This window comes from Pleurodeles waltl, chromosome 5, assembly GCF_031143425.1.
Source record: "Pleurodeles waltl isolate 20211129_DDA chromosome 5, aPleWal1.hap1.20221129, whole genome shotgun sequence".
Taxonomy (NCBI): domain Eukaryota; kingdom Metazoa; phylum Chordata; class Amphibia; order Caudata; family Salamandridae; genus Pleurodeles; species Pleurodeles waltl.
Window position 1 is genome coordinate 1798884956 of NC_090444.1, and position 27137 is coordinate 1798912092.

At 46.2% G+C, this 27137-nt stretch overlaps 1 protein-coding gene across 2 annotated transcripts in view; it reads right to left on the reverse strand.

Annotated features, from left to right (window-relative positions):
• Positions 1-27137, reverse strand: part of LOC138296807 (exportin-5-like) — a 1394731-nt gene that overhangs the window by 97710 nt on the left and 1269884 nt on the right. For both annotated transcript variants that reach the window (XM_069236253.1, XM_069236252.1), the window contains one exon: positions 25131-25268. In XM_069236253.1, the coding sequence (XP_069092354.1) occupies positions 25131-25268 (138 nt within the window). The remainder of the gene's footprint in view (positions 1-25130; positions 25269-27137) is intronic.

Below are 27137 nucleotides of genomic sequence, written 5' to 3' on the forward strand. Positions count from 1 at the left end.
CACCACTGAATGTAATAATCCTCTGTGGCCCGTACGTTAATCTGATGGGCGCTATAGAATGACAGTTGATAAAAGCGAGCTGAATAAATATACACCCCCTTTGACTGCCGCAGTCCCGGACAACATCACTTTGATTGAAAGAATACAAAAACATAAAGGGATGTAGTATGCAACCATTGATATTGCGAAGGCTTTCTTTTCTATACCATTGGCCCCTGAGAATCAGGAGCAATTTGCTTTCTCTCATTGTGGCAGACAATTCCGGATGCTACGACTCCCCTGAGGCTATTTACATAGCCCCACCATCTGTCACTGGCTGGTGGCAGAACATCTGGATGAAGTATCTGTCATTCCAGGGGTGCAACCGACCCATTACATTGATGATGTGATGATTCAGTGAGAGACACAAGAAAAGGTGCAGACTCAGTTGGACCGGGTTGTGGAACTCTTGCAAAGCAAAGTGTGGATGAATAATCCAGATAAGACACAGGGACCCTCTCAAAATTCAGTGGAATCATGGACAGAGATGTTACCGCAGGCAAAACAAAAGATCTTGGAATTTGCCACTCCCTGCACTGAGCAGGAGACACAGCGATTCATTGGATTGTTTGGTTTTTGGAGACAGCATATCCCTCACTTGAGTCAGATTTTGGCCCCTTTGTACAAAGTGACACGAAAGAAACATGAGATTGAATGGGGAGAATAGCGGCAGTGTGCGTTTGACTTGCCAAAGGAGGCAATTCAACCGGCTTTAAACCTATGGCCAGTACAGGAAGGAGAAATTGAGTTCCATATAACCGTTCAGGGGCAATATACAAAGTGGAGAATGTGGCTAAAACAGGGAAAAATGAGGATGCCCCTGGGTTTCCGGACTAAAGAACTACCCGATGCTGTAGAACAATATACTCCCTTTGAGTAACTTGCTTGTTACTTGGCTCTAGTGGATACTGAGCAAATGACCCTAGGTCATAATTTGATTCTGATACCTGAGATTCCAATAATGCAGTGGGTGATGCGTTCACCTAGAACCCACCGCATAGGACATACACAAGAAGCTAGTATAACACAGTGGAAATGGTACATACAGGACAGGACCCAAGTCGGACCAGCAGCTTTACATGAACTTGTGTCACAAGCCCTATGCAGGATGATGAGAGGGTGCAGGAGGTGCCACAGTTAAGAGTCACCAGGGAGAAGGGGTGAGCCATTTGAATCCTTGTCCCAGAGGATAGGAAGCATGTATGGTTTACCAATGGTTCAGCAAACTACGTGGGGGACAAAAGACATTGGAAAGCAGTGCCATATAACCCAGTCACCAAGAAGCTGTTATCTACTACAGGAGAAGGGAAGAGTAGTCAATATGCAGAACTGTATGCTGTGTATCAGGCACTGAAACAAGAACTACCTGGGACTTGTCATATCTATACTGATTCTTGGTCTACCACCAATGGGTTAGCCACCTGGCTTCCCACATGGCATGCACATAACTGGCAAATACATTCGAACGAGGTGTGGGGCAAAGGATTGTGGCAAGAAATTTGGAAAATGCTAGAGTAAAGTACTGTTACTGTGTATCACGTAGATGCCCACTGTCCCACTGATTCACTAGAACACTGGTTGAATTCCCTTGCAGACGATAAAGCCAAAATCTCAGAGGCAGAAGTGGCGACCCCAGATTCTGGCTTGGTGGGGATGGCTAAATGGGAGGAGATATGGCAAATTGATTACACTGGGCCACTACAAATTAGTTGCGGGTGTCATTAAGCTTGCACAGTAGTCCTACTACTCCAAGTCCAGAGTGACAACAGTTCACATTTCAAAGTAAAATTGGTACAAGACTTTTGTTTACAACACATTATTGAGTGGACTCCATATCATCCACAAGCTGCAGGACTGATTGAGAGAATGAACAGCCTGCTAAAAGCCCAATTACGAAAACTATCAGATGGAACTTTAAAAAACTGGAGAGAGCATTTAAATGAGGCCCTCCAAATTTGAAATAACAGACCTCTAACAAATGCAGAGACTCCGCTAAAGCGGATGTTAACCCCAGCACTACAGATACAACCCCATTTGGCTACCAACACCATCATGTATTGGGAAATAAAATCAGGAGCCTTAGCTTCTTACAGAGCTACACCAGAATCTGCAGGTCTTGATCTACAAGCCTTAAAAGCTTACAAAATGAAACAAAGACATGGCACTCTGTGAAACAGGTGTTGGAATACAGATTCCCCCGAAGCATTTCAGAATTGATAGCTCCCAGATCTGGGTTGGCACTCAAAGGTATTCAGGTCTTGGGGGAGTGATCGATGCAGACTACGGAGGAGAAATCAAAACTATTCTCCTGGATAGTGGAGACATTGACTTGATAATACAATCTGGAAACAGAGTTGCACAGATCTGGATTATCCTAGTGTATGGAGGAATAGTGAAAAAGGTGAATGCCCCAGCCCTTCTTACAGTGCGTGGGAAGGAGGTTTTGGCTCAATTGACAAAAACCCTGGTGCTAAGGTGTGGGTAGAATCCTCTAATCATCCTCCAGAACCAGCAGAAATCATAGCTAAGGGCAAAGATAATGAGCTATTGATCATGAAGCCCGGGAAGGAGAGGTAGGAGCATATACCAGCTGACAAATGTTATTTGTGAGAATGATTATACCTGTCTTTTTTACAGATCATACTACAAGGTATCTGTGTGCTAGCTGTGCTACGTGGGCTCCCTTTGGGCGTGTGCATGTGGGGTCGGGAGGGACCCAAAGTCCCCAGCTCTAAAATGATTGATCGACCACGCCGATCGACACCTTTACTGCACTTGACCGAAAATGTTTGGATACATCTGGCATGAGTCGTACTCAACTAGTCTGATTTCTGTATGGCCCCCATGCAAAGTATGGTGAATGTTATATCCACCTGTCTGGTGGCCATTCCTACTCCTGCAAAAGTTTCACTTCACATTTTTTAATGGCACTAACAAGGATAGAGACGTTCAAGAAAGCGCTGTGTTATCCCATTTTAGTCCTTATGAGTATTGTAGATCTTGCCAAGAAGTAATGGATGAAAAATGGGACAACTTGGCCCAGGTGATTACTTCTAATATTACCACGGACGATGTATGTTACGACATGACCTGTGAGCCTCACAAAATCGAAAAATGTGCACAACTGCGCCTAAAGGCAACCACGCAGTCTCCTTAAAAGATCCCTTGAACTCTATGTCACTACTGACCCGATAAACATTGCAAACGTATGGACAATGACATGTCTTGTCTTCACATTGTGCCTGCAACTAGTCACATCAAGCATGTCAAACTACCTGTGGGATGGTTGTTTCCCTTGTGGAAATAACCCTTTCACATAAATTCCTGCTAATATAACTGGTGGACCGTGTATCGGGCAGTCGGGTGCCGAGCAAACCGTTGAGCCAGGAGCTGTGCGCAAAGGTGCCCTTGAAAGCAGGAGGTAGGTCACGTTGAGGGTCGCTTGTAGGTCAGCAGGGGCACTCAGCAGGGGTAAACACTTTGATACCAGGCAGAAAGTGGGGCTAATCAGGACAAAAGAGGCCTTTTCTCACACAAAGTGCTTTGGAACATTTGTATTTAAAAGGGACTGTATCTCCGCAGATGACCTTGCCACTTGAAGAGCATAGGTCTCACATGCAGATGTAAGCGCCACGTGTTTTTTTAAACAAAACAGCCTTCAGTCTGCTTAGCTTGTCAAAATTGACACTTGAAGTAGCAATATCAGGCCAAATTTCTGCAACTTTCATCTGCCTCATAAGGGAGGGAGGAAGCACATTACCGCAACAGGTGACAATTTAGGAGACCGAAACTACACAGGCTATTCCGTCTCGCATTCCACAACAGCTCTCTTCATTCAGAACCACATAACTCCCAATCAAGAGCACCTGGAATGCTGGATGAATCAAAGGGACAGGAACTCCCGTCAGATGACAGGCTAAGTTCGCTGTTGAAGCATTACATGTTCTGTGCAAGGACATATGTCTAAAAATCATTGAATGGCTTACAGAATTCCCGCTTTTGCTGCCGCTTTACAGTAGCCAATGTTTTATCATCCAACCTTGTTCCTGAACGAGTAATCGCAGCAACAGAAGCCGTGGCTACTGCTGACTCGGGTGCCTCATCAGCCAAGGTGCTGCCTGCAACCTGTATTCCTACACTTTGATGACCCACTGTATGTACTACATGGGTATTTGGTAGTTTCTCTTTTAGATTGGCCACCTTCCTCCACAGAAGTCTGTGTTTGATGGTGTTCCCTTTGGAATCTCTGAACCCATTCTGGCGCCAGTAATGCAGATATTCGTTAAAGGACTGGAAACAATAGTAGAAATCACACACACTGTCAAAAGACCAGGATCCATATGTTCCAGTGTCAATGAGTGAGCTCTAAGCTCTGCCAATTGTGCGGTGCAGTCCCCTAAGGTCTGCATGTATGTGTTTTGAGGGTGGAATTTGCCATACCTCATGAATCCACTCACACCTGCGCAAGCGGGCGAGTATTGGTGTTTTGTGTTTATGGCTGGTTGTGCTGAACTATTAGTGTATATTACCATTTGATACTGGTCCAAAGGCAAAATGTTTGTTGGTGTTGGGTATTCAATTATGTATTGGAGGAACTCTTTTGTTTGACGTTTTGGGTCAAAAACATAGCCCACATCGGTGGCAGTCAAAGATAGAGCCCATTGTATCCAACGTGGATGAAATGCTTTTGCGTTTGGAACACTGGCTTTTGTAACAGCCTCAAGGGCTGGTATGGGGGTTACGACAATAATGCGTTTACCCTGGGCCAGACGTCTCCCTTTTATGACAGCCATCTGAACAGCAGTCAAAAATGTTTTAGTGGAAGCAAAGCTTTGTTCAGCTGTGGAGTATAAGTGTGATTTATACGCTATACATACGGTGTCACCTTCATTAAATGTTACATAGGTGAATCAGATGGCACCAGCAATTACTCTGATGACCAAACTTGTTTTGTTATCAGATGTGTGTAAGGTTTTGCTTCAAGCATGTCCTGCTGCAATGCTCTGAGAATGCATGTGTGTTTGACTGTCCAATATTTACTTGAACAGTCGGGCGTATTAGATCATACAATTGTTTTATGCGTTGTGCATAATCTGGAATGTAAGTTTGGTGGTTGCATCTGTGTGCACTTTTTTAGAAAGTGGGGCGCCAGGCTATTTTCTTTGTCTGATAACTCATATCCCAAAAACAATTTCAGTTTTCTAGACATTTAATTTGTAGCCCAATGCGGGCTACCCGTCTTAAATATTTCATGAGATCATCATCCGTAAGGTAGATGTCATCTACACAGGACAACGCCTCGGGGTCAATGTCGTGTAAAATGGATGTCACATGTGCTGAGTACAGTCCAAGACTGTTCTTATACCCCTATGGGAGTCGTGAACATTTTGGGCTGTTAAATCCCTACTTTCAGGCACTATATTCTGGCAGAAGAACCTATTGGAAATATCCAAGGTTGCTTTGTATTTTTGCTCACTAAATTGTTAATTGTGCTCTCCTGTGTCCTTTCTGTATAGCAAGTGTGCATGTTTCACTGTTTAAATGTCTATAATCTAAGGCTGCTCTATAAGAATGGTCCGGCTTACCTAAGGGGAACAAAGGGTTGTTCACTGGTGAGACCCAGGGCTCAATAACACCCTGGTACTCTAGTCGTGTTAGTATTTATCTCACTGATGCTTTTGCCTCAAGTTTAATTGGGAATTGAGGTTGAGGCTGTGGTTGGGATCTAACTAGTATTATGTGATATGGAGACTCTTTATCCAAGCGCACAGGTTTGTGCCAATGCCCAATTGTAAGCGTAGGCTTCTCTTAATTCTACAGCAACCAAGGGCAAGAAAGATGGAATAATGACATTGTCCCCCAGTGGGAGTTTATGGACAAATTCAGGAAGCCAGTCATTTTCAGCCAGGAGGATATCATAATTTGTAGTTATTCGCTTCCACAATATGACTTCAATTGTGTGCTCAATGTCTCCCTCTAATTGTATTTTTACTTTATAGAACCTATCTGGGGGGGAGAGGCGCCTGCCTGTCCACAGTTTTAACTTCCAAAAAGTCATTATTTGATTTCACCTCCAGAAGCTCTTGGAGATTCCGGCAAACTATTGTGACCTTTGCTGCACTGTCTAGCAGAGTCAATGCCCACGTCCTGTTCTTCAGTAAAGTTCTCCTTATGAGTGGCATTTCTAGGTGAAATTGCAGCCATTTTTTTCTTTTTAAACTATGGTTTCTGTTGGGGAAGTTTCTCTTCCTTTTTTATGGAAGGTTCAGAGGAGCGTTGTGACACTTCTCTCAGTTTCACGTACTCGTTTGGTTGTTCGGAACGCCCTCCTCTCTTACTGCTTTTGTCCGGTGAGTCCTGAAAGGAACGAGATTGGCGTGTATCAATATATTGGTATCTTTTTTTTTTTTTTTTTTTAAAGTTGTACTGTTTCTCTTTATTTTGGTTCTGTTTATCCCACTGTTTTTTAGAACCCCCTGTTGTTTGCTTGGTACAATCCTTATTGGATTTACCTTATAGTTGTGGTTTACTCAGTTTGACTCACAAACTATTCTGACCTATATTAGGATAGGTTTCAGCAATTATTTTCGGTAGTTTGTGCTCTTGATCCTGTACAGGAACATCATGGAGCCACTGGCAAACTGCTTCCCTTTTTAAGGTTGCTTACTATTATTGAAGATACCATGGCGAAGTTGCCCATTCACTGCATCCCCAAAACTAGGGCCGGACCACCCCATATTCATCCTGAATCCAGAAGATTCGTAAGTGTTGGTGTACTGAGTGTGGTAGCGTATAGTGCAGCAAATATTGCACCCCAATGTGGCGCAGTTATCCACTGAGGGAACCACCTGAAAGGCAAGCACATTGTGAGAATTTGATGTTTATCTTGGGGTCCCGTATGGGGAAACAACGCTTTCAAAGCGCTTATTTTTCGTGCTAATCAAAATGGAATTTCTACACGTTTGGTGGGTATCTTGCCCATGATCAAATGCACTGTCGCAGGATTTATACCTGCCATGACTGTGTGGTTGAGCAGGAGCACTAGTTAATGTTTGCATTACCTATTGTATTAAGCATTTATAAGTTTCTACTAAATCATTATACAGGCGGCGCACTTCTGCTATCGCCATTGTGCCACTATTAGGGTGTAGAATATTTGTGGCTAACTGTGGCCATGTAGGTCCTGAATTACTCAAAGAACCTAATCTAACATTTTGTATAACGTGTGGTAGGGCTCCAGCAAGCCAATTTTGGTGTTCTTGAAAGGACAGAGTTATTTCAAAATATGCATAAACTCTGTATTGTGGAGGGAGATTAGCAGGAGTGTAATAATGAAAGGAGTGCATGTTCCCATCAACTGCTGGAAAAGTGACCCAAGAGTAAAATATGTCCGCTCTGTATGCTGTGCGTGCCTCAACTACAAATATTACAGCTCCAAGACTGGAAGCCATCATTTACTTGAACCACAAACCCACGTTTGCGCTGGGAGAGTTATTATCCCGATGGCTCTGAACTTGAAGAAAGTATTACCAGCGCACCCCGCATATGATTTCAAACCAGGTTTCATCTGTGTACTTTGGCAGCGGTGCCCTCGGTGCTGGTAATGGGCTGGGATAACATTTTAAGAGAACTACAAACCAACATCATCTAGTTATAGTTTTTTTTTTTTTTTCCCCGTCAGCAGTCGTTGATGCACGACGTCTGTGGGAAGTGGTGGGGGAACATGCCCTAGGCCCTAATGCAAGTGGAAGAAAACTCCCCCCACCCTTAATCTGTCTGTTGATAAAAAAAAGCTATATTTGAAGTACTGTGGGAGGGACCCATGGGCCTCTGTGACACTGCACTTACAGCACTGTTCACAACTATCCCCCTGTCTCTGCAAGCAGTTATGGTCACCCTTGGCTTGCAACCTCCCTGGGACCCAACAAAATGTTTGACTGAGCTTGAGGATACTACCATCGTCTTTAGGTGATTTGTCTAACACTTTAGAGTTAACATGAATACTGTGAGCCCACCCCTGACTAGACAGTGGGCTGGCTGAAACTCAGCAGCTAAATCCCAGGTCTGAGAAGCATCACAGAAGCCTTAGTGAACAGACGGGTGGAGTGAGCATCTGCTCCTGGAGGCCCAGTGAGCCATTTTGTACTAGAAGCTCAACTGCAAAACTGTAGAAAATAGGCTCGAGGTATGGTCATTTGTCAAAAATAGTGTGGCCTGTAAGTACTGAGCAGCACAGCACCAACATGACAGTACCCCGGGGGCTGTACAATGTTATTCCGCTGACTGCAGAAAGCTCTGAACATGGTGATTCCCAGCAGTGGTGTAATGATGCCCCCCACAGAATGTGATTAGGTCGCCCCAAGTCTCACATACCTCACAGATATTGTTGTGGTCCCCTGCGCATCAGGAGCTTGTGTTATGCCCCTGTAGATTGCTCTCATGACGCAATACATGCCCATGGTATCATGTCACATTCAATTATGTCCATTACATTAATGTAAGGAAAATTGCATGCATGTTATAAAGTGTCAGTTTGTTCAAACACTTTTTCAAGAGAAGACACTTGTTAACTCACCTTTGTTTTACTTATCTTGTCTATGTTCTCCTTGTCAATGTTGCACTGTCTTTCTCTCTCCCCTTCTCTGTTCCTCAAGTCTCCATGCACTGTCTCTCTACTGCCCTGCAGATCTCCCATCACACTTTTCCTCCACTCTTTCTTCAACTCTCCTACCCTATTTTATCTACTCTACTCTCGGCCTGTTTTTGTGTTTGGGTTTCTTTCCTATTATCTGTCCTTCCATTTTCCTCTTTATCTCATTTTATTGTCTTTCTCTCGCTCCCTTTCTTTTCTTCCCGCCCTCTATTTTTCTCTTTCAGCTCTCGCTCTGTCACAAACCTGTCTCTTTGCCTTATCCTCTTCTTTTCCCCTGCACTTTTTCCCCCACCCTGGCCCATCGCTCCTATTGCCCTGTCCTCTGTCTGCCACTCACTCACCTTTACTAGAATTTTCTCTCAGCCTAGCTGCACCCTGTCACAGGACGGGTAAAGAAGATCTTTTTTTCTGGGCTTTCCTTCAGCACTCACAACAATAAGATAATGTTTGAATGTTTTGTCACTTTTTACTTTCAGAAAACCAGCAAGGCTTCCCCAGGCTCCCCTTTCTTACACTCACAGTGCAGTGGGGGCTTATGAGGATCCCCAAGATTGGTACACCTGGGCTCCTCCATGCACTGCAGGGGCTCTAGGAGTCTGTGTTACCCCCGAATCCCAGCAATTACTTGTGAGCGAGCTCTAGGCTGCGCTCCAAAGCGTGGTGCACCTGAGCCCTGCACTAACTCCAGAATCCCACTAACAGCCAGAGCCTGTTGGAGAGGGGTATGAACTCCCTTCAGTTCCAGATAAAGGCCCTGGCACTACCAGGGATTTCTCCTTGAAACAGCTGTCACACATTGTTCCACTTGAGTCCACACGTGTCATGCACCATTATCAAAATGTTAGCGCAGATTTCTGACTTGACCAAGGAAATTGTTTGTATCTGAGAGTGACTGAATATGTACTTCCAGAATCTGCAGCTTGTTTTCAGAGTGATACAGGGCATTTTGTCAACTTCAGCTTGAGGACACCATCTGTTTCGTCTGGGATATCTCCCACTAGACTTCATCAGGGCTGTGCCCTGTATTAGTATTACATCACTGCAGCCCTTATGAAGTCTAGTGGGAGATATCCCCGACGAAACACGTGTTGTTACTATGGTGGAGATTTAATGTGGAGTCAATAGGATCTGGATTTGTACAAGCAACTAATGGAATCTGCTGGACTCTGAACTTATAGGATCATAGTGGATGCCAATTGGGCACATATATGGAGTGAAAAACAAGTATAATAAACACGGTATCAAGTGATTTAATACTGACTATTAACTGTGAAACTTACTAATTATTAGTGATTAGTAGGTTGAGTGCCTGGCAAATACTAAATCTGTGGAAGAAGGGGACCAAATCCAAGTAGCACTGAAGAGTCCAGGGAGAACAGGAGCCCCTGCTAACCCGCATGAAGGTGCAAAAGAAGAACCACCGATGAAGAACAGTCAGTACTGCACACAAGAAGACGGATGGAGGTTTCTGGTTGGTGCAGATGATGTCCCACGCTGGATGGATGATTGCAGTGCGGTGTGCATCGCTGGATTCCGCCAACAAGCCTTGGCACACGCAAAGCTTGTGGTTAGCGGAAAATTACGCTGCCCGGGACCAGGAGGGACTTGGTGGATTATACCCAGGAGGGGGAGTCAGAGGAGGCTGTCAGCAACTCAGAGCCCTAGGAAGACCAGGCAGCACACACAGGAGTCCCACAGCACGGGGACAAAGAAGGTGCAAAAGGAGGCCCACGCAGCACTACACAAAGGGATCCCACGCCGCCGGAGATCTACTAGGAGGCTGTGCATTGCAGGAAGGAGTGCTGGGGGCCGCAGCTGCACGAAGAAATTCATGGAAGGATGCCAACAAACCTTGGCAACTGCAAAACATGCAATGCATGGGGGAAGTGTCTTGCGTGGGGAGGCAAACTCTTACCTCCACCAAAGTTGGACATCAGGACCACTTCAGTCCACCACCCGTGATGCTGGATCCACGCACTTCGTCAGGAGAGGGGACCCAAGCCACCGGTCGTCGTTGCAGAGGGGTGCCTGCTGAGGCAGGGAAGAGACTCCTTCACTTTGAGGGAGATTCCGTTGTTCTTCTGGTGCAGGCTGAAGACAGGCAGTCCTCTGAGGATGCACGACCGGGAAACAGTTGCAGTTGCTGAAGATACAATATTGCAAATCTCATCTTTGCTACTTTGTTGCAGTTGCAGAGTTCCTGGAGGGTCCAGATGCAGTTTGTTCCGTAAGAAGGTGAAGTACAGGATGCAGAGGATTCCTGCTGGAGTCTTGCAATCCGAATCTGAAGAACCACCCAAGAGAGAGACCCTAAATAGCCCTGAAAGGGGGATTGGTCAGCTACACAGGAAAGCACCTATCAGGGAAGGGCTCGGACATCACCTGCTGGCACTGGCCACTCAGATGCTTCCAGAGTGCCCTGCCAACTTTGAATCCAAGATGGCAAAACACAGGGACCCTCTGGAGGAGCCCTGAGCACCCCCTCTGTCCAGTTTCGCGCCAGAGCATGGACTGGGGGTCCCTGAACCAGTGTAGACTGGATTACGCAAGGAGGGCACCATTGGGGCCTTTCAAAGCATTTCCAGAGGCTCTGGAAGGCCACTCTTCCCATGCCTATAACACCTATTTCCAAAGGAGAGGGTTTAACACCCCTCTCCCAAAGCAAATTCTATGTTCTGCCCTCCTGTGCTCGAGCTGCTTGAGCAACAGGGAGGCAGAAACCCGTCTGTGAGGTGGCAGCAGCTGGGGCTGCCTGGAAAACCTTAGAAGGCTGTAAAGGTAATACTGGGGGTCCGCTAAGGAGCCCCCAGAGTGCACTGAATCATACAACCAATGCTTGCTAAAGACTTGGGGTATGATTCCAACATGTTTGATATAAAACATGGCCATATTCGGAGTTACCATTGTGAAGCTGGACATAGGTGGTGACCTATGTCCAGTGCATGCGTAAAATTTCATCCCCGCACTTACGAAGTCCGGGAAAATGGTTCTGCAGGTCGTGGGGCACCTCTGCTAGTGCAGGTGTGCCCTCACATACAGGTACTCTGCACCCTGCCTTCAGGGCTGGAAGGCATGCAATAGGGGTGAATTATAAGTGACCTGGTGCAGTGTAAATAGCAGTGAAAGGGTGCATGCACCTTTTCACACAGGCTGCAATGGCAGTCCTGTAGAAGCCTTTCCATGGGCTCCCTATGGGTGGCAAAAGAAATGCTGCAGCCCATAGGGATCCCCTGAAACCCCAATGCCCTGGGTACCTAGGTACCATATACTAGGGACTTCTAAGGGGGGACCAGTATGCCAATTCTGGATGAAATACTGGGTTACCAGTATGCAGTGACAAAAATTAGAGGAGAGAGCATAATCAGTGGGGTCCTGGTTAGCAGGATCCCAGTGAACACAGTCAAACACACTGACATCAGGCAGAAAATGTGGGTAACATGCCAAAAAGAGGTTACTTTCCTACAAACTTCTAACAAATCGACGGGGATCCATTGGTCGATGTCTAGGTGATACTCAGAGTATGGTAATCTAGGCAGCACGAAAGGGCTGAATGCAAACTGCAAGCTATAGGTTAGAACCTTATGACTTCCCTAGCCTATAATTATTCTATTGTTGCTACGAAAGGTTGGTAGAGTATAAATACATCCTTATGGGCACAGCCAACGCCATTCACTTTGTTACCTTTAAAACCCCAGCCTGTGCTTCCTTAGGCAGAGTACTCTTTAATTACAATGGAATATGGAGGAAGAATGAATACTACACATGAGAGTCCTTCTTTAGTTAGGTAACAATTTCCTATACAGTGATTGCTAGATATAGGATTCATTGTCTCTATATAATATGCGTGTGACATGATCTCTACTGGATTACGAGGAGCGCCGTGAAACATTAAAAAAAAAAAAAAAACATGGAAAAGGGGATCTAGGGAGAAATAGAGGGCAGCGTTGGAGGAAGGCTGCAGGAGGGTTGAGGGGCAATCGGCAAAGCAGCAGATCACTGGCGGCGGGAGGTGCCACAAATGTTGAAGCTGGCCCTGGCAGCATCGTATAAGTCAGTACAACAGATATCCTCAGAATCTCATGTAATCCAATAATATCAAAGCCCTGGTGCGCTGAGTTCTACATTAGGCCCTGGTAGCATAACTGGGGGTAGCCAACCCACTAATATTAGTAAGCCTGGGCAGGGGAGAAATTTCCTGAATGAAACTCATAGGGGCAAGGCAAACTAGTTTGGCATAAGTAACTAAGAAGAGTATGGAACACAGTTAGTTCCACTACGCAGATAGCTGGCCCTTAAGACTTAGCTAGTGAGAGGCAACAAGAAGGATCAACACGTACCTGATGAGGACAAATACTATTGGATACCTTCTCCCTCTAGTCGGGCAAGGGAAGGGTCACAGGTGCTGCAGTCAACAGGGATGTACTCCTCATGCTCACAGCTGGGGTCACAATGGGCCTCGGGCCCGTGGTTAGGTAACTTAGCCAGGCACGTAAGGGCCTACTGCTGAACAAGTATCAGTCACCAGACAGGCTACAACAGCCTTTATTGATACCGGGATAAGGTAACCCAGCACCAAGTATCTTGGAGGCATAAGTTAATCAAATTTGAGCAACAGGAGTACAGTATCACAGAAGAAGGCAAATGTTGGGAGACCACCGCCTGGGTGGCAGAGACAGCACATTTAAACAGCTTCAGTATAGATTAAATGCGTCTGGTAGGCCATCAGAAAGGAATGTGTTGCCATAACAGCGATTCTTGCGGGCCTAGTAGCTGGGACACTAAGGTGCACTGGTGAGAACTGGGAAGTTAGCCAAGGGCTGCACGAAAAGAGGAAGAAGGAGCAAACCACAAATGACAAAAGGGGGGGGGAGGGGAGTCATCTGGGGACGTGAACTCACGAGCGGCGTGGCGGTAAAAGGGGTACTTTGGTTGGTAAAAGAGGCACACCGGAGGGTGGTGTGCCGGAGGAAGGCCACTTACCTGGGGATGCCTTGCAGCAGAGTAAGTAGGTTGATGGGGGAATAAGTGGAGCACGGCACTTGCAACCCAGACCTGCCGGTTGGCAGGGCAGAAAATGGACGGACAAGGTAGCGAGTTGAGCCTAACAGCATTAAACGGCTACCCCCCTCAAAATCAGAGAAAGAACCAACAAAAGACCAACAAAACTGGATGACCCCAGAAAGCGGCATGGAAGATGGCCTCAACAACAAAAGGTGTCAGAATTATGACAAGCAAATTACAAGGCCTTGATTGATTTATAGCAAAGACGTACAAGTTACTTACCTTCGGTAACACAATACGTGGTAGAGACATATTCTAGTTGCAGATTCCTTACCTTAGAATTTTCCCCCAGGCGTCAGACTGGATCCGGAGAGGTTTTCTTCGGAAAATACCCTTGCACGTCAGTAGGTGGCGTTGGTCGACATCGTTGGAGTTGTAGTCGCTGTGATGACATCAGGAGTAGTAAATAGGCACCGCCTCAGCACAGTGACGTCATTTTTTCTTTTTTTTAAACTACTTTCCATGCCAAAGCGCAGAGCCGCTAAGAACACTGAGATTGGCACCAGAGCTAAGGACCTGAAGGAGGAATCCCTGTCCCTAGAAATAAGTTCACAAGCGAGGAGGATGGGTGGGACGATAAGGAATCTGCAAATAGAATATGTCTCTACCAGATATTTCGTTACCGAATGTAAGTAACTTGTACATCTGACAGAGACTTCTAGTTGCAGATTTCTTACCTTAGAATAGATGCCCAAGCAATGCCATCCTCGGAGGTGGGCTGCGAACCAAGATCATACTAGAAAGTCCTGCAGGAACGAATGACCAAAGAAGCCATCCCGACGGACCTGACGGACCTGACTGTCCAGGCAGTAATCTTTAGCAAACGTGTGCAGGGAGGCCCACGTAGCGGCCTGGAAGATATCCAGGAAAGGAACTCCACGTGCTAACGCAGTGGAAGCAGCAGTTGCTCTGGTGGAATGATCGTGCAAGCCCTCAGGGGGTTGCTTCTTGGCCAAAGCGTAGCACATCTTGATGCAAAGTACCACCCATCGAGAGATGGTATGTTTTTGCACCTCCTTCCCTTTCTTCGCACCCACATACCTAACAAAGAGTTGATCGTCCACTCAGAAATCTTTAGTACGATTTAGATAGAATGCCAGCGCTCTTTTTGGGTCCAGGTGGGGGGAGTCTCTCTTCCTCATAAGAAGGATGTGGGGGTGTGTAAAAAGTAGGCAAGGTGATGAACTGGCCTACATGAATGGGAAGGAAGGAAGCCTTAGTGCGCAGCACCACTTTGTCTGGGTGCACAGACAAGAATGGAGGCTTGGAAAAAATAGCCCAAAGCTCACTCACTCTACGAGCAGAAGTGATGGCAACAAGAAAGGCAGTCTTGAAAGTGAGGCGCTGCAAAGGGCAATTGTGCATTGGCTCAAAGGGAGAACACATTAATTAAGTAAGGACAAGATTGAGGTCCCACTGAGGCATGATAAATGGAGTGGGAGGAAATAAATGGGTAAGACCTTTAAGGAATGTATTCACAATAGGAGACTGAAAGAGTGAGGGCTGATCAGGTAGCCTAAGAAATGCCGAAATGGCCCATAAACACCCTTTAAGGGTGCCCAAAGCAGAGCCCTGCTGAGCTAAAGAAAAAAATGAACAAAAGAACCTTAGATAGAGGAGCAGAGAGGGGATCAACAGATTTGTTGGTACACCATGCCACAAATTTATGCCAATGACAGGCATATACCATTTTGGTGGAGGGACGCCTGGCTGCGCAGATAACATTGCAGACTTCGGGCGGAAGATCAAAAATCGTCAACTGCGGGCGCTCAATCTCCACGCATGAAGGAGGAGATGGGACAGGTTCGGGTGGAGAACCTTCCCCTGTTGCTGGGACAAAAGATCTGCCCGAAGAGGCAGTCTGAGTGGAGGATCGGTGGCCCTGCTCAATAGCTCTGGATACCATACGCTCCATGCCCAGTCCGGAGCCACCAAGATAACTTGGGCCCGGTTGTTTCTGATTTTCTTGAGAACTCTGGCCAGAAGTGGTATAGGCGGAAAGGCGCAAAGGAGGCCGGAGTTCCACTCAAGACAAAAAGCTTCTCTGAGTGAGTGCCACCTTGGAAACTCCAACGGGCAAAACAGCTGACATTGTGCATTCTCTGCGGAGGTGAACAGATCTAACCACGGCTCTCCCCACTGCTGAAAGAGAACTTGCGCCACCTCCGAATGGAGACGCCATTCGTGATCGGCTGTGCATCGACGGCTGAGTTCATCCACTCTGCCGTTCAGAGAACCCGCCAGATGTTGAACCACCAGGGTAATGCCCTGATGTCCCAGCCATGTACAGAGGAGTAGTACCTCCTGACAAAGGGTCCAGGATCCTACCCCGCCCTATTTATTGCAGTACCACATAGCAGTAGTGTTGTCGGTAAACACTTGCACTACTTTCCCTTTGAGAGAGGGAAGAAATGCTTTCAAGGCAAGCCTGATCGCCCAGAGCTCCAGAAAATTGATATGGAGCTCGGAGGCCTCTGATCTCTACCTCTCCCATGGGGCCGCCCAACCCAGAAGCGACACATCTGTCACAAAGGATAGATCTGGCTGAGGAAGGGAGAGGGATCTGCTAGGGACCCAATGTGGATTCGGAAGCCACCACTGCAGGTCTTCTGCAGTAACCTTCGAGATCGGGACCATGTTGGAGAGATTCCCCTAATGCTGCGCCCACTGGAACTTCAAGTCCCACTGCAGAGCCAGCATTTGCCATCTGGTATGTGTCACTAGCAGGATGCCGGAGGCCATGAGGCCCAGCAGCCTCAGAGTCAGTCTCACCAAAACCCAAGACAGAGGCTGAAAGATCGGAATCATACCCTGAATATTTTGGACTCGCTTTTCGGGAGCATAAGCCTGAAACAGCTCAGATGAAAGGGAGTGTCTGAGAGGGAGTCAGGTGTCACTTCGGCACTTTAAAAAAAATATATATATTTTTATTAACAATTCGCTGTTTTACATTTCACAGGTACATTAATGGGAACATCTTATTCTTGTCATGCACCATGTTCAAAGGATACATCTTTATACGAGGCATCACATATATCTTGTGTCATGGTTTAATTTACATCTTGGCCTTCATCTAAACTCTATCTGTTAGCACTAGAGTTCTAGCGTTCCTTTCTTTGGAGGTCTTACTCATTGTTGTTCTGTGTTACCCATTCACTTTATATGCCCGCATAACAGCTTTAACTTGAAATTAAACTATGTACACACTCGGTGGCTTTTTGTGTGTGGTTTTGGTGTTGGTTAGGAGGGGTCATTCCCTGAGGACGCTATACTTGGGGGGATAACTATCCAACCTCATACATTTTCCTGCTGCTTTTTGCAACAGTATGTGACCGACTCCGCACTGCCCCATGTGTCATATTGTGATCTGTTGGCATTCTCGTCAAACTGTTTCATTGGTGTTTTTCCCTCCCCAAAAGGTGGTATTATTGTGTGTGTACCTTATCTCATTTCTATACTCACTCAGGGCTCTCTTTCTGTTGGTACTGTATTGGGAGCTATTGGTCCTTTCACTATATTGTCCCAGCTCATCATTAGATCTTCCCATTCTGGAGCTATGGGGGTCTGTTGGATACCTGTTGCTTCTTCAGCCTTCAAGACCGGTCATTCTGCCCTGGTCCACTTCGTGACGTCGCTTTTCCATTCAGCGAGTGAGGGGTGGCTAGGAGCCTTCCAACCCCTCATGATCAGCCTTTTGTAGAGGGCCAGTGCGAGATCCAGGAAGCGATTCCCAACCTTCCCTCGTAAAGTACCAGTTTTTAGGCCCAGTAGACATATATCGGGGGTAAACGGCAGTTCTGTGTCATATAGCCCTGACATGATCTCTATCATTGCCCTCCAGCCAATCTGTAACACTGTGCATTTCAACATCATGTGGTCAAAGTCTGCCTCGCCCTCACCACATCTGGGGCACGTCCTGGGGGTCGCCCCATATATACGAAACAGTTGGTGAGGAGTAAGGTACGTCCTATGCAGGTAGTTACATTGGATGTATTGTAATGAAAATGTCACTTACCCAGTGTACATCTGTTTGTGGCATTAGTCGCTGCAGATTCACATGCTGTGGATAGTCCGCCGTCTGGTGTTGGGTCGGAGTGTTACAAGTTGTTTTTCTTCGAAGAAGTCTTTTCGAGTCACGAGACCGAGGGACTCCTCCTCCTTTGTTTCCATTGCGCATGGGCGTCGACTCCATCTTCGATTGTTTTCTCCGCAGAGGGTGAGGTAGGAGTTGTGTATGTTAGTAATAGTGCCCATGCAATGGAATGAATAAGTATGTACAAAATAAAGTTTAAGTAATATATTTACAAAAGTACAGGCTCCCGGGGAGGCTAGTGGGCGCATGTGAATCTGCAGCGACTAATGCCACGAACAGATGTACACTGGGTAAGTGACATTTTCAGTTCGGTGGCATGTGTAGCTGCAGATACACATGCTGTGCATAGACTAGTAAGCAGTTATCTCCCCAAAAGCGGTGGGTCAGCCTGTAGGAGTGGAAGTAGTTTGAAATAAAGTTCTTAGTACGGCTTGACCTACTGTGGCTTGTTGTGCGGATAGCACGTCTACACAGTAGTGCTTAGTAAATGTGTGAGGCGTAGACCATGTGGCTGCCTTACATATTTCGTTCATTGGGATATTTCCTAGGAAGGCCATGGTAGCGCCTTTCTTTCTGGTTGAGTGTGCCTTTGGTGTAATGGGCAGCTCTCTCTTTGCTTTAAGGTAGCAGGTTTGGATACACTTAACTATCCATCTGGCTATACCCTGTTTTGATATTGGGTTTCCTGTATGAGGTTTTTGAAATGCAATAAACAGTTGTTTTGTTTTCCTAATTAGTTTTGTTCTGTCAATGTAGTACATTAGTGCTCTTCTGATGTCTAATGTATGTAGTGCCCTTTCAGCTACTGAGTCTGGCTGTGGAAAGAACACTGGTAGTTCTACTGTTTGATTTAAGTGGAACGGTGAAATAACTTTTGGTAAAAATTTAGGATTAGTTCTTAGAACTACCTTATTTTTGTGTATTTGAATAAAAGGTTCCTGTATAGTAAACGCTTGAATTTCGCTTACTCTTCTTAGAGATGTAATGGCAACGAGAAATGCAACCTTCCACGTTAAGAATTGCATTTCGCAAGAATGCATGGGTTCGAAAGGTGGACCCATGAGTCTTGTTAAGACGATGTTGAGGTTCCATGAAGGAACAGGTGGTGTTCTTGGTGGTATAATTCTTTTTAGGCCTTCCATAAACGCTTTAATGACAGGTATCCTAAATAGTGAAGTTGAATGGGTAATCTGCAGGTATGCAGAAATTGCCGCGAGGTGTATCTTTATGGAAGAGAAGGCCAGATTTGATTTCTGCAAATGTAGTAAGTATCCTACTACATCCTTTGGAGATGCATGTAATGGTTGAACTTGATTACTATGGCAGTAGCAAACAAACCTTTTCCATTTACTTGCATAGCAGTGTCTAGTGGATGGCCTTCTAGCCTGTTTTATGACCTCCATACATTCTTGGGTGAGGTTTAAATGTCCGAATTCTAGGATTTCAGGAGCCAGATTGCTAGATTCAGCGATGCTGGGTTTGGATGCCTGATCTGTTGTTTGTGTTGTGTTAGCAGATCTGGCCTGTTGGGTAGCTTGACATGGGGTACTACTGACATGTCTAGTAGTGTTGTGTACCAGGGTTGTCTTGCCCATGTTGGTGCTATTAGTATGAGTTTGAGTTTGTTTTGACTCAATTTGTTTACCAGATATGGAAGGAGAGGGAGAGGGGGAAAAGCGTATGCAAATATCCCTGACCAATTCATCCATAGAGCATTGCCTTGAGACTGCCTGTGTGGGTACCTGGATGAGAAGTTTTGGCATTTTGCGTTCTCCTTTGTTGCAAATAGGTCTATTTGAGGTGTTCCCCAAATGTGGAAGTAAGTGTTTAGAATTTGGGGGTGAATCTCCCATTCGTGGACTTGTTGGTGATCTCGAGAGAGGTTGTCTGCTAGTTGATTCTGGATCCCTGGAATAAACTGTGCTATTAGGCGAATGTGGTTGTGAATCGCCCATTGCCATATCTTTTGTGCCAGGAGGCACCGCTGTGTCGAGTGTGTTCCCCCCTGTTTGTTTAGATAATACATTGTTGTCATGTTGTCTGTTTTGACAAGAATGTATTTGTGGGTTATGATGGGTTGAAATACTTTCAACGCTAGGAATACTGCTAACAATTCGAGGTGATTTATATGCAACTTTGTTTGATGTACGTCCCATTGTCCTTGGATGCTGTGTTGATTGAGGTGTGCTCCCCACCCTGTCATGGAAGCATCTGTTGTTATCACGTATTGTGGCACTGAGTCTTGGAAAGGTCGCCCTTTGTTTAAATTTATACTGTTCCACCATAGAAGCGAGATGTATGTTTGGCGGTCTATCAACACCAGATCTAGAAGGTGACCCTGTGCCTGTGTCCATTGCGATGCTAGGCACTGTTGTAAGGGCCTCATGAGCAGTCTTGCGTTTGGGACAATGGCTATGCATGAAGACATCATGCCTAGGAGTTTTAATACCATCTTTGCATGTATTTTTTGTGTCGGATACATGGCTTGTATAACCTTGTAAAAATTTTGAACCCTTTGTGGACTTGGAGTTGCTATCCCCTTTGTTGTGTTGATTGTCGCTCCTAAGTATTGCTGTGTTTTGCACGGCAGAATGTGTGATTTTGCATAGTTGATGGAGAAACCGAGTTTGTAGAGGGTTTGTATGACATACTCTGTGTGGTGTGAACACTTTGTTAGGGAGTTGGTTTTGATTAGCCAATCGTCTAGGTAGGGGAACACGTGTATTTGCTGCCTTCTGATATGTGCAGCTACTACTGCTAGGCATTTTGTAAATACTCTTGGTGCGGTTGTTATACCGAACGGCAACACTTTGAATTGGTAATGTATTCCCTTGAATACGAACCTTAGGTATTTCCTGTGCGAGGGATGTATCGGTATGTGGAAATACGCGTCCTTTAGATCTAAGGTTGTCATACAGTATAGTCCTGTTGTTTTAGCAGTGGTAATACGTCTTGTAGCGTGACCATGTGAAAGTGTTCCGATTTGATGTAGATGTTTAGTGTTCTGAGATCTAAGATTGGTCTCAGTGTTTTGTCTTTTTTTGGTATTAGAAAGTACAGTGAGTAAACTCCTGTGTTCCTTTGTGTACGTGGTACAAGTTCTATTGCGTCCTTTTGCAGTAATGCCTGAACTTCTAATTCCAGAAGGTCTAAATGCTGTTTTGACATGTTTTGTGTTTTTGGTGGGACATTTGGAGGGATTTGGAGACATTCTATGCAATAACCATGTTGGATAATTGCTAAGACCCAAGTGTCTGTTGTTATCTCCTCCCAAGCTTTGTAAAATTGGCTTAGTCTTCCCCCCACTGGTGTTGTGTGAAGGGGTTGAGTGACTTGTGAGTCACTGTTTGGTTGTAGGGGTTTTGTGACCTTGAAATTTTCCCCGGTTCCTAGGGAATTGTCCCCCTCTGTACTGGCCCCGAAAGCCTCCCCTTTGGTACTGTCCCTGGTAGGTAGACGGTGTTGATTGTGAGGTGCTGGCTTGTGTGGCTTGACCCCGAAACCCCCCTCTGAAGGGTGTTCTGCGAAATGTGCCAAAAGTGCCTCTGCCCTGCGGGGAATAGAGTGCGCCCATGGCCTTGGCTGTGTCAGTGTCCTTTTTCAATTTCTCAATTGCCGTGTCCACATCGGGTCCAAACAATTGATGTTCGTTGAACGGCATATTGAGCACTGCCTGTTGGATCTCGGGTTTAAACCCGGATGTGCGCAACCATGCGTGCCTTCTTATGGTTACTGCGGTATTTATTGTTCTTGCAGCTGTATTCGCTGCATCCATAGAGGAGAGTATTTGGTTATTAGAGATATTTTGTCCCTCCTCAACTACTTGTTTTGCCCGTTTCTGTAATTCTTTGGGCAGATGCTCGATGAGATGCTGCATCTCATCCCAATGGGCTCTGTCATATCGCGCTAGGAGCGCCTGAGAGTTCGCGATGCGCCACTGGTTTGCAGCTTGTACAGCAACCCTTTTTCCAGCTGCGTCGAACTTGCGGCTTTCTTTGTCCGGAGGTGGGGCGTCGCCTGATGTGTGCGAGTTGGCTCTTGCGAGCTGCCCCTACTACAACTGAATCTGGTGGCAGTTGTGATGTGAGAAAAGCAGGGTCCGTGGGCGGTGCTTTATATTTTTTCTCCACCCGTGGAGTTATCGCTCTGCTTTTTGACAGGTTCTTTAAAGATCTGTTTTGCGTGCCTTAGCATTCCCGGGAGCGTAGGCAGGCTTTGATAGGTGCTATGGGTGGAGGAGAGGGTGTTGAAAAGGAAGTCATCCTCGACAGGTTCTGAGTGTAACGACACGTTATGGAACTCTGCTGCCCTAGCTACCACCTGTGCATACGCTGTGCTGTCCTCAGGTGGTGAGGGCTTGGTAGGGTACGACTCAGGACTATTGTCTGATACTGGGGCGTCGTATAGGTCCCAAGCGTCCTGGTCATCTTGGCTCATGGTGGTATGAGCTGGTGAATGTGACGGAGTTTGTGCCGGTGATGTATGAGTTACAGGTGGAGGAGAGGGTGGTGGAGTTACTTTCTTCACCACTTTTGTTTGTGGTGTTTGTTCTTGTGTTTGGAACTCGAGTCTCCTTTTCCTCCTGATTGGGGGAAGAGTGCTGATCTTCCCTGTCTCACTCTGTATGAAGATCCGCTTCTGGGTGTGGTCTACGTCAGTGGTTTGTAACTCTTCTTCAAATCTGTGTTTGCGCATTTTAGAGGACAGTGATTGTTCCTCTGAATACGAGCTGGCAGTCGGTTCGGTTGCTGGGCGTTTTGGCACCAAAACTGTGTCTTTGCTTGTTTTCGGCTCCGAGGAGAATTTTCTCTTTTTTGTAGTCGAGCCTTCTCGGCGTCGATCATCCTCGGTGCCGCTGTCTCTGCGTCGAGCAGCTTCGGTTCCGCTGTCTCGGCGTTGACCCTTTTCGGCAGCACTTTCTCGGTCCCGAGATTGCTGCGTGCCTGTGTCTCGACCCGAGTCGGACGATCTCGCCACCGGTTCGCCCTTTTTCGGTGCCGATGGACGGTCACCTATTTTATAGGTTGAGCCATGGCCTGTTGGCAGTGGCGTCCCCAGGGCCTTGTCTGTTTTCCCGTGTGGTGCTTGTTTCGACGTCTTACTCACGGTTTCTTCGACGTCGAATTCCTCCGAGTCCGATTCATGGATGGAGAAGGCTTCCTCTTCTTCTCCTTGTTCCTCGAACCCTCGTTGTCCTGTCGGCGTGGACGCCATTTGCAACCTTCTGGCTCTTCGGTCACGGGACCGAAACGCACGACATGCCTCACGCGTTTCTTCCTTGTGCTCGGGCGACAGGCACAAGTTACAGACCAAATGTTGGTCTGTATATGGGTATTTGCTGTGGCATTTAGGACAGAATCGGAACGGGGTCCGTTCCATCGGTGTCGATGTTACACGCGGTCGGGCCGACCAGGCCCCGACGGGGGGTCGAAGTTACCCTGAAGGGCTACCCGAGCTCTTCACGATTCGGTGTCGATTCTATCTAACCCGATACCGAACGAAACAATACCGATGCAGTTTTCCGAAGTTTTGACTATCTTTCCGTCCCGAAACCCGGAGCGAAAAGGAACACGTCCGAACCCGATGGCGGAAAAAAAGCAATCGAAGATGGAGTCGACGCCCATGCGCAATGGAAACAAAGGAGGAGGAGTCCCTCGGTCTCGTGACTCGAAAAGACTTCTTCGAAGAAAAACAACTTGTAACACTCCGACCCAACACCAGACGGTGGACTATGCACAGCATGTGTATCTGCAGCTACACATGCCACCGAACACGGGTGTTACGCGAGATCCCCCGGGGATAAGCCAGAGCCCTGTTCCACTCTGTCTCGGACAAAACGTGTCCGATCGTTTTCTCCCACCTCTCCCTCAGCGAGTGTCACTTCGGCCCGTTGATAGTGAATCCCAGCATGTGCAGGAGGCTCACCGTAGTCTGAAGGTGGGAGGAGACTTTCTGGAGTGAGTCCACCTTCAACAGCCAGTCATCGAGTTAGGGGAAGACTGAGACCCCTAACCTGCGCAGATAAGCTTCAACCACTGCCATCACTTTTGTGAACACAAGGGGCGCTGGTAAGGCCGAAGGGGAGCACGGTAAACTGATAGTGCTCATGACCTACCACGAACCGCAGGTAACGTCTGTGGGCAGGCAGGATGGAAATGTGGAAATAAGCGTCCTGCAAGTCCAATGCTGCCATCCAGTCTCATGGGTCTAAGGCAGACAGGACCTGAGCCAGAGTGAGCATTCTGAATATCTTCTTGAGGAAGTAGTTGACGTCCCGAAAGTCTAGGATAGGACGTAAGCCCTTGTCCTTTTCTGGCACCAGAAAGTAGCAGGAATAGCAACCACAACCTACTTCTGGCACAGGGACCTTCTCTATGGCTCCCTTGGTCAAGAGAGCTGCGACTTCCTGGAGAAGTGCCAAATGATCTTCCGGAAGTTGGCTGACTGATGGAGGCATGGCTGGTGGGGCAGATTCGAAGGGGAGGGAATAGCCCCTTTGAATTATCTGCAAAACCCACCTGTCAGGAGTGATGGATTCCCAGTGGGGCAGGTGATGGCGAATCCTGACGCCAACTGCAAAGGCGAGAGGGGATGGACTTACTTGAAATCTGAATCTTGTGGTTCTAAAATAAATTAAGAAAATAATATTTTTCTATATAAACACCTATAGGCCTGGAGTTAAATCTTTGAATGTGTGTTCTCATTTATTGCCTGTGTGTGTACAACAAATTCTCAACACTACCCTCTGATAAGCCTAACTGCCCGACCACACTACCACAAATAGAGCATTAGTATTATCTATTATTGCCACTATCAACCTCTAAGGGGAACCCCTGGACTCTGTGCACACTATCTCTCACTTTGAGATAGTATATACAGAGCCAGCTTCCTACACTTCATAAATACGAGAAGTGCAAGGGGGCACTTGATTTAATTAGAATCAGGTGATAAAAACTGCAAGATTCTAGCCTCCGATGGTTGCGGCATTCCTTTGCAGCTTTACACTTAAAGCAGTCTAAAGTTATGGCGGTTTTAGCTTCTTCCTTCACTAAACTTTCATTGTGGTCGCCGGGCAAACATAATGAGGTTGTTGCTGTTTTATGGACTATGTACCACAGATTTTACTAGTATGTAATGGCACCCAATGTGCAGTGTAGCCCTTGGAAGTGTAGAGCTTTGCCTGCATTAATTCAAACCCGTGCCTCGCAGCGCTCACGTACACACACAAGCACGCCCCCTTCAGCTTAACTTAATTGTGTTAAAAATGTTAGATGGCAAACTTACCAGAGACAGGTACATCTGGAAGGATAGTTGCTCAAGGGCAATGTAACTGTGTCTATCGTACCTCCTCTTCTGCAGCAGTTGCAGTACTGTGGTAAAATAGTATGTCACAGATTCCACAGGTAGAGCCTCGAAGATCACCTGAAAGAAAAGAAAGGGCAATCAGCGGTGAGCTGTTGAATCACCTAGCCTCTCCTCCTTGCCATCACAGACCATGGGCCAAATTAACTTATTGATATAGTCATCTTTAAAAGGGCCCTATAATGTGTGCCCAGTCTGGAGATGAGCCAGATGTGCTCTGCAGATGTGAAGGTGGACCCACAGTAGAAGGTGTCAACGTCTCCCTGGAGGTCACCCGTCACTGCCACGCAGGCCGAAGGCGGTATGCTGCTCCTTCACTCTCTGAAGGACAAAGTGCAGCATTTTTTTTTTTTTAACCCTAAGGGAGTTCAGGAGGCCTATGATAAAATTTTTATTTCAGGTTTTGTTTTTCAAAATGAGAAAATTAAATCAGATTTGCTGTGCTTGGTATTTCTAAAAAGATGTAAATAAAATAATATCAATAAATAGCCATGTTTTAAAAAAAATGTTCATCCCAGTTTTAAAGGTGGTGCTATGAATAAGAAAAAACGTACAACTTTCTACAACGTTACAGCACTTGCTGCACCCATTAATGGTGAAAGACTTTTTAAAATATTATTCAAATTCATTCTAATGACTGCATTTATCATGATGCTTTGGGGCTATTCAAGCTGAAATGTAAGACAGGGTGCTCCCTTTTTGGATTGTGTATTTAACGGCTCCCGTGAGCCTTTGAGCTGACGAGCTCTGGTGAAGCACCTGTGCGTCTACTGAGTGGTACCAAAACCTGAGAATACGTTTAGGCGGCATTTCAAGCAACCCCGTCTGCCACACTTTGCTCTCCGCTGATAATGAACAAAAGCCAGAAACACGTGTCCGGAGATACGGCATTCGCCGCACCAACTTTTGGTGAAAAACTTTCTACAACGTTACAGCACTTGCTGCACCCATTAATGGTGAAAGACTTTTTGAAATATTATTCGAATTCATTCTAATGACTGCATTTATCATGATGCTTTGGGGCTATTCAAGCTGAAATCTAAGACAGGGTGCTCCCTTTTTGGATTGCAAAGTCCTGATTATACCAATGCAAAGTACCTTTCGTTTAATTTACTTACCTGCTAAATGAATCTTGTGGTTCTAGAAATAAATTAAGAACAAATATTTTTCTATAAAATAATCCTATTGGTCTGGAGTTGTCATTGGGTGTGTGTTACTCTTATTGTCTGTGTGTGTACAACAAATGCTTAACACTACCCTCTGATAAGCCTAACTGCTGGACCATACTACCACAAATATAGCATTAGTATTATCTATTATTGCCTCTGTCAAGCCTCTTGGGGAACCCCTGGACTCTGTGCACATTATGGGCCTGATTCTAACTTTGGAGGACGGTGTTAAACCGTCCCAAAAGTGGCGGATATACCACCTACCGTATTACGAGTCCATTATATCCTATGGAACTCGTAATACGGTAGGTGGTATATCCGCCACTTTTGGGACGGTTTAACACCGTCCTCCAAAGTTAGAATCAGGCCCTATATCTCATTGTGATATAGTATATACAGAGCAAGCTTCCTACAATATCATATTAATAAATCCTCACTGATGCCACTGATGGATTTATTAGTACATGCACCCAGAAGGCACCTTCTAGGTGCCCCCTGAAAACCTACCAACTACCCGTGTTAGGGCTGACAAGTTTTAGTTAGTGTGCCAACACCAGACATGTGGCTGACCTCCAAGGGTGAGAGAATTTGCTTTCAGGCGGTCATAAACAAAGCCTGCTCTGGGACAGGTGCTTACACACCCCAAACAGGATGTAAATCTGCATTCCAAAGCAGGGGTCTTCAAAGAGGCCCACCGCTCTTGGTAAGCATATCTGGCTTCACTCACAGGAAAGATGCCAACCCCTGCCTCAGGGCCCAT